The sequence below is a fragment of the Ornithorhynchus anatinus genome, chromosome 7 (assembly GCF_004115215.2).
Source record: "Ornithorhynchus anatinus isolate Pmale09 chromosome 7, mOrnAna1.pri.v4, whole genome shotgun sequence".
Classification (NCBI taxonomy): Eukaryota; Metazoa; Chordata; class Mammalia; order Monotremata; family Ornithorhynchidae; genus Ornithorhynchus; species Ornithorhynchus anatinus.
In genome coordinates, this window is record NC_041734.1 from 55,466,568 (window position 1) to 55,474,829 (window position 8,262).

The 8,262-nt window shown below is 47.8% G+C and overlaps 1 protein-coding gene across 2 annotated transcripts in view; it reads left to right on the top strand.

The window, feature by feature from the left end:
• Positions 1-3,603, top strand: part of DENND2C (DENN domain containing 2C) — an 80,493-nt gene extending 76,890 nt beyond the window's left edge. For both annotated transcript variants that reach the window (XM_029069547.2, XM_001507725.4), the window contains exons 17-19: positions 154-393; positions 896-982; positions 1,464-3,603. In XM_029069547.2, the coding sequence (XP_028925380.1) occupies positions 154-393; positions 896-982; positions 1,464-1,495 (359 nt within the window). In that variant the 3' untranslated portion in view covers positions 1,496-3,603. The remainder of the gene's footprint in view (positions 1-153; positions 394-895; positions 983-1,463) is intronic.
• The last annotated feature ends 4,659 nt before the right edge of the window (positions 3,604-8,262 follow it).

Sequence of the window (8,262 nt, forward strand, 5' to 3'; positions counted from 1 at the left end):
ACTGCTCCTGTCTCATCAGGCAAGTGCTGGACTGGTGCCTGAACCTGACCCGTGGATTTTATTTCAGTTCTGACACCCCCCTCCCAGTTCGACAGGCCCCCCCCCGACCCTGGAGCTTCCCATCTCCTACAGTTTGCATCTTCCCTCCCACAGCGGAAGTGACCCTGAACTGCCTGGTGTCCGAAGCTTTCGTCAGGTTCTTCGTGGAGCTGGTGGGACATTACTCTCTGAACATGAACGTCACCGACCGTGGAGAGCGCGTGTTCCAACGGGAGCCCTTCCGCAAGTCCCACACCTCCCGGACCGTGCGGCACTTCCTCGACCTGTTCATGGAGACTCAGATGTTTGCTGGCTTCATCCAAGACCGGGAGCTGCGCAAGAGCGGGGTCAAAGGTCAGTCCCCTCGCCTGTCCTTTTCCGAGAAAGGGCAGATGATTCTGGAAGCCCCAAATCGGAAAGATCCGGGCCCAGGGCAGCTTGATTAGAGCAAGATCTTCAAGTTGGGCCGGGAGGGTTTGTCACATTCCATTTTAAGAAGAGAAATGTTAGCGTGGGAACAGAGGCAAACCGAAGGTTAGCGCTTGAGCCGCCAGCCCCTGAGAGAGAGGACACAGACTCCGGAAGGCCGGGTGACTTTTTGGAAAGGGCCTGGGAGCTAGAACCCCAGGGTTCCAATCCCTCCTCCTAGGCTTCCAGCCTGGACTAGGGCAAGTCTTCTCTGGTTCTGTTCCTTCATATATGTCAAATGGGGTTAAACTATTTACCTTACAGATTGGGAATTCCATGTGAGACAGGGATATTGCTTCCTCTGATTATTTTTTAATCTTCCCCAGAGTTTAGCATAAGCACTTAAAAAAGACTGTATCGTAATGACTATTCTGAATTTCTGTCATAGGATTGTTTGAGGTCCGTGCCTTGGAATACTTGGAAACTATTCCCGAGTCTGAGCCCAGTGGAATGAACCGGATCCTCCGTAGCCTTGGTGAGTCGTGATCAATGTATTTAACAAAAGGAGCCACGAAGAACTTTTAGGGTGAGAAAAGGAAGACAAGGAAGACTCGGGAGAAATAGGAATAACAGACTGACCAGACCAAATGGAGGAACCGTACAGCCAGATCCTGGCTTTGTAATTCAGATATCAAACTTCTGTGGGGAGGCAAGATTGAGGAAGAGAGAGGGAGAGAGAGAAGGGGTTGGGGGGGTGAGCCAGCCAGCCAGCCTTTGTTCCCACAGCCAGAAAGCAAACAGCCTTCTCTCAAGCTGGATCTGCAGCCCGTGGCTCACTGGTTGACTCACTCCTCTTTTCAGCAGGCCTTCCTCTCTTCCCGGCAGGAGGTGAAATCACCTGGCACAGAAGGCTGGGGGTGCCGCAGAACCTCTGGAAAAATGCTAGCCCCAAATCTGACTTTGGAATGTCTGCTTTCTCGTGTTCATGTTTGCTTGCATTTTTTTTTTCCGTGTAGGAAGCAAAATGAAATTTCTGCAAAAGAAATGAGAGCCTGACTCTATCACCCGTGTGGAACAGAGAGTGCTGCAGAGGGCTGGAGGCACTCACTGGAGATTTCGAGCAATTCGTCAGGAGAAATCAGAGATTCGGAGGACTCTCTTGTTGCCATCCCAGGAATTACTAGAGACTTATTAGCCTACTCTGAAACCAATGAGTCCTGCACTCCGCACCTTGAAATTTCTCTCTTTTTAAAGAGGAGTTTTCTGTTTCTTGGAGTTCAGACCCATTCTCTCGGTCTGCTGCCCGCCACGGGGCACTCATCCTTCCCTAACAAAAGTGGCGTCAAGTGTTCACTTAAAACCTGACTGTGGATGAGTGTAAGGACCAGGCCGAGATTGGAGCAATAAATAGGAGTGAAAGGGCAGGAAGCTGTTAACTCTGGGCACCAACCTCCCTGCTCTGAGTTTTGGCAGCTTCAAACTCTCTCTGCTGGTTGATACAAGCCAAATTGTGTGTTCACCAGAAGTGTGTGTGTGTGTGTGTGTGTTTTAATTAAGGAGCATTCCACAAATGGAGGAAATGTCTCACTTATCAACATTGGTGTTTAGTCTGTCACAGAGAAAGAGCACTCTGCCCCTCCCCCTCCTTTCCTTTTCCCATCCGTGTGCATGACATGGCATTTGACTCTACAGCATTTTATTCCCACCACACACACCCAGTTGGTTTGTGAGGTTGCAGTTGTTAACTGCCATTCCATTAGTCTGAAGCGCTCCTGGGGTAGATTAGCATTGCAGCTTTGAGGAGGAAAGTATTATTTTGCACCTCATGGGATGAGGTTTTGAACAAGAGTGAATAAAGCAATGTATCTTTTTTAGTAGATAACTGAAAAAGCTCTCACTCGGAGACAGACCTTTTCCCCCTTCTGGATGCAGTAGGTAAGGGAGCTCTCCCAATAAGGACTAGGCTTTGAAAGAAAGAGACAGAAGGGTGAGGTGAAGATAGGTGGCCTGGAGATTTACACTGAGCTGTGAAATCCGTGTTTTGGATGGCCATGCAGAACTTAAGGGCACAAGCACACTTATTTATTTACATTTAACAAATGCTGATGTCTTCTACTAGAGTAAGAGCCACTTTACTGACTCGTTCACTACTAGTGAGCATGTGGCCCTTTGTAGCAGACCACAGTCTTGCAGTCCTCACTGTGGATGCGTTTGTGTGTGAGAGTCAGAGAAAATGACGGAGGGGGAGAAGCTGAAGGAGACACGATCTAATGGCCGATACTGTGTAACCCAAGTCCGTATTTGGAATTAAAATTCCCCCAAAGGAGGCAGAGCCTATTCCATTTCTGAGTGTCAGGCAGGGCCTGAATCTGCTGTAGAACAGCTTCTGCTAACATTAGCTATTGCACTGGTTTAGTGTTCTGTACACCTGGACTTAAGTCCTACTTTGGGGATAGGAAGGTTGTGGCGGAAAAAGGTTGATAAACTCTTGTTCTAGTTGGGTGTTTTTGTTTATTGGTTGTTGTTTTTTTTCGGGGGGGGGGAAATGGAGAAGGTAGAGGATCTTTCACAGTGAGCTACCCATCGTAGTGAGGCTTTGACAGGTTCAGCCCCAGCTGAAGACTAGGGAGGAGAGCTCAGCCCATGTTTATGGAAAATGTTTACCTAACATCTCACAAGAACTGGGCCTTTTTCTAACTCACACAGTGGCATCTCCGACAGGACCAGACTCCTCTATACCTAGGCAAGCTGGGCTGCTTTCGTTTTCTTGTCCCAGTCACCCATACTGCCCAATCCCAAGGAAATGTGTGCCCGGGAATTGCCGGCAAGTAAAATGGATCTCAGCGGGTACAGAAACGGGGTGAGGGCCAGCAGGAAGAGCTCTGACCTCATGCTTTCCTGACTCAAGGACAAAGACCTTCCTTTAGGAATTCGCCCTCCACCCTCATAACCCCATGCCAAATACCTAGGGTGTGTTGTTTCAAGCTGTTGCTTTTTTTTTTTTTTTAAGTATGTTGGATCCTGGAGTGTTGCGATGCCAGAGTTGTGCAAAACTTGTATAAGATGTTTACAGATTTATGTTTTCAAAAGAAGAATATTAAAAAACTTTAGATATTTTCTCCCAGAGAGATTCGAATAAAGTCACGTGGCATCGTGGCGTGTTTCTGCCAGGTCCGTATTCCCGGGAATCGTGGGCGGTGGCAGCAAAGAGTGCACTGGACTCAAGGCGCAGATCCAGCCCAATCAACCACAGCCCGGGGGGGGCAAAGTACACTCAGCCTTTTTTCTGTTGACAAGTTCACTCTTATGCCTGCCGCCCACAATCACACATCTTCCTGTCCTCAGTACCCACTTGTATACACCCTGCTGCCCTCAACTCCCTCCTCCCGTGGCCCTGCTGTCTCTTCAGCTCAATTCACAGTCCCCCTCTGCTGTCTTCAACTCCCTCTCCGTGCCTCCTTTAATAATAGTAATAATTATGGTATTCATTAAGCTCTCACTATGTGCCAAGCACTGTTCTCAGCACTGGGGTAGATGCAAGATAATCAGGTTGTCCCATGTGGGGCTCAGTCTTAATCCCCATTTTACAGATGTCATCCTCAACTGACTCTCTCCTCTTATCCCCTCTGCTGCCCTAACCCCCCACCCACCCCACCAAGATTTCATCCCTCCAGATCCTTTCTCAGTCCTCGAGCTCATGCCGAGCATATGAAGGTAGATTGCAGCGGGATAGCTTCGTGCTAGGCCCCCAGCCCCAGCCCATGCTCCAGGGGCTACCGTCAACTGTCTCTGGGCTATGTGGTTGTGTCCCCGAAGCTCAGCCCCATCTTACCTGCACCGCAGGACAGCCGGGGTGGAAACGCCGCTCTACAGTAAGAAACTGGAAGTCCCGTTTAAGGAGGAATGCCCACAGTCTTCAGGTTTGTGTCCCACCAGCCGTTTGTCCTCAGAGGGCTGCGCTTGACCAGAGGGGTGGGAGAGGACCCTCACTGCTGCAGCCTAATGGCCCTTGGGACCAGGCTTGAAGAGAAGGGTCGAGTAACACTGATTCACAACTGGTGTGGGGGCCGCTCTGTCAGGATTATTGCTGGAGCAGCAACTACTTTGTCCAGAAGACAATAGCGTGAGGTGAATTAATGGGCCAGGGTTCTGCTGAAGCAGCAGTGGAGGAAGGTGAGTGACGTTCCTTGCTGCTCCTTTGCCTTCTTTTTCTCCTTTGAAGCTCGCTCAGTCAGTCGGTTGTTTTGATTGAGTGCTTACTGTGTGCAGAGCACTGTGCTAGGTGTTAGGAGAGCACAACAAAACGATATAACAAATTCCCTGCCCAAAATGAGCTTACGGTCTAGAGGGGGAGACAGACGTTAACATAAATATATGCATTACAGATGTGTACATAAGGGCTCTGGGGCCGGGGGTGTTGAATAAAGGGAGCAAGTCAGGATGAGGCGGAAGGGAGTGGTAAATAGGGAAATTAGGGCTTAGGAAAGGCCCCTTGGAGATGTGTCTTTAATAATAATAATAACAATAGTGGCATTTGTTAAGCGCTTACTAGGTGCAAAGTACTGTTCTAAGCGCTGGGGAGGATACAAGGTGATCAGGTTGTCCCACGTGGGCCTCACAGTCTTAATCCCCATTTTACAGATGAGGTAGCTGAGGCACAGAGAAGTTAAGTGACTTGCCCAAAATCACACAGCTGATAAGTGGATGAGCCAGGATTTGAATCCATGACCTCTAAGACCCGGCCAATGGGAAGAGTAATTGTCTGTCGAATATGAAAAGGGAGGACGTTTCAGACCAGAGGTAGGATGGAGACAAGAGGTCGGAGAGATAGACATGATTGAGGTACAGTGAGTAGACAGAAAAGTTAACTTGTCCAAGGTCACACAGCAGACAAGTGGCAGAGCTGGGGTTAGAGCGTAGGTCCTTCTGACTTCCAGGTCTGTGCTCTATCCACTGAGCCATGCTGCTCCTCAATACAGTCATTACTCCTTTTTGCCATCACCAAGAGGGAGCAGCATGACCTAGTGGCAAAGCCATGGGCCTGGGAGTCAGAGATTATGGGTTCTAATCCCGGTTTGGCCACTTGTCTGCTGTGTGATCTTGGGCAGGTCATTTAACTTCTCTGTGCCTCAGTTACCTCATCTGTAAAATGGGTATTGAGTCCGAGTCCCATATGGGACAACCTGATTACCTCGTATTTACCCCCAGCACTTAGAACAGTGCTTGGCACATAGTAAGCACTTAACAAATACCATCATTATTATTATTCCCTGACTAAGCCCTCTTTTCCTTTTCTTCCACTCCCTCCCTCCCTTTATTCATCACCTCACAGCACTCATTCCACCCCCTGCATTTCTCACCTCTTCTTTTGAAAGCCCAGGCCACTATTGCCATTACCAATTGCAACTGCTTACTATATTGCTGCTTTGCCTTCCAAATCACCCACCTCTCCCCTGTTCTAAAATGTCTATGGATTCCACTTTATCTTCCAGCTTCCTCTACAGATGCCTTACTCCTCTACAGATTCATCAAATGGGTTTTATACACCCACTTTCTCCTCCAGCTTCCTTGTTTACCCTCAGGTTTCCCTCAATTTTTCACGAAAGCTGCTCTCTCCAAGATCACCAATTACCCTGTACATACCAAATCTGATGGATTCTATCCTGATTTTCAATTTCTTAGCTGCTTTCACTGTGGCTGATTCCTTTCTTCTGGAGACCCAGTGTAGATATTTGGTTTTATTAACACAGTTCTCCCCTGATTCTTCTCTTATCTCTTGGGCCAACCCCTCTCACTCTTTTATTTTTGTTTTGTTTTGCTTGTCCTTTCTCTGCTTTTACCCTATCTGTGCACGACCCTCCAGCCTCTGTTTTGGGTCCCTTTTTCTTTATACTTTTAGCTAGTTATGAGCAGGGAACGTGTCTACCAACTGTTATATTGTGCTCTCCCAAGAGCTTAGTACAGTACTTTGCACACAGTAAGCCCGCAATAAATACGATTGATTGATTTTTCCTTCTTCCTCCTACTGTAATTTTGCTACCTGCCTCCTCCGCTAAATTATAGACTCCTTGAAGGCAGGGATCTTGCCCACTAAGGTTACTGAACTTTCTCCGAGGGCTTACTGCAGGGTTCTCCACCCAGAGTAAGAGCTTAGTAGATCCTGTTTGATTGATCCCTGCTTTTGTGGCAGAGGTAAGCGTCATTTGATAAGACTGATTGATTGGTCAGTTTGACCTCCAGGAGGTGGAGAGTGGCGAATACCCCTATGCTAGGGGGTGCCCTCAGCACCAACAACTAGAGCCTCTGAGGGATTCCCCCCTAAATAGCCTGATTTGCTCCCTTTGCTATTCCCTCCTCCCAGCCCCATAGCACTTATGTATAGAGAAGCAGCATGGCTTAGTGGTAAGAACCCGGGCTTGAGAGTCAGAGTTCATGGGTTCTAATCCCTACTCCTCCATGTGTCCGCTGTGTGACCTTGGGCAAGTCACTTCACTTCTCTGGGCCTCAGTGACCTCATCTGTCAAATGGGGATTTTAAGACTGTGAGCCCCATGTGGGCAACCTGATGGTCTTGTATCTCTCCCAGCACTTAGAACAGTGCTTGGCACACAGTAAGCGCTTAACAAGTACCAACATTATTATATATATATATGTCTGTCATTTTATTGATTTGTATTGATGATGTCTGTTTATTTGCATCGATGTCTGCCTTCGCCCGTCCCCCTTCCGTCCCCAGACTGTCAGCCGTTGTTGGGTAGGGATGGTCTCTGTTGCCGAATTGTACATCCCAAGCACTTAGTACAGTGCTCGGCACACAGCAAGCGCTCAAGAAATAGGATTGATTTTTCCTTCTTCCTCCTCCTGTAATTTTGCCTTCCGCCTCCTCCGCCGGATTATAAACTCCTTGGATTCATTCATTTATTCATTCATTCAATAGTATTTATTGAGTGCTTACTATGAGCAGAGCACTGTACTAAGCACTTGGAATGTACAATTTGGCAACAGATAGAGACAATCCCTGCCCATCGACAGGCTCACAGTCTAAAGCCCTCCCACCTCACCTCTGCCAAACTCACTCTCTTCCCCTCTTCAAGGCCCTACTGAGAGCTCACCTCCTCCAAGAGGCCTTCCCATACTGAGCTTCCCCTTTTCCCTCTGCTCCCTCTCTGCCCCCCCACTTCACATCCCCTCTGCTAATCCCCCTTTCCCCCCTTTCCCTCTGCTTCTCCCCCTCCTTCCCCTCCCCTCAGCACTGTGCTCATTTGCTCATTTGTATATATCTTTATTACCCTATTTATTTTGTTAATGAGGTGTACATCCCCTTGATTCTATTTGTTGCTATTGTTTTTGTCTGTCTTGTCTCCCCCGACTAGACTGTAAACCCATCAATGGGCAGGGATTATCTCTATATGTTGCCGAATTGTACATTCCAAACGCTTAGTACAGTGCTCTGCACATAGTAAGCGCTCAATAAATACTATTAATGAATGAAGGAATAACTGGGGGAGACCGACGGACAAAAACAAGACAACTTAATCGCAGTAAATGGAATGAATGTGAGCCCGATGAAGGCAGGGACCGTCCCTGCTTATTGATGTATTCATTCATTCACTAGTATTTATTGAGCGCTTACTATGTGCAGAGCACTGTACTAAGCCCTTGGAATGGACAAATCGGTAACATAGAGACAGTCCCTGCTCTTTGATATAATCTAATCGGGGGAGACGGACAGACAAGAACAATAGCAATAAATAGAATCAAGGGGATGAACAGCTCATTAAAACAATAGCAAATAAATAAAATCAAGGCGATGTAC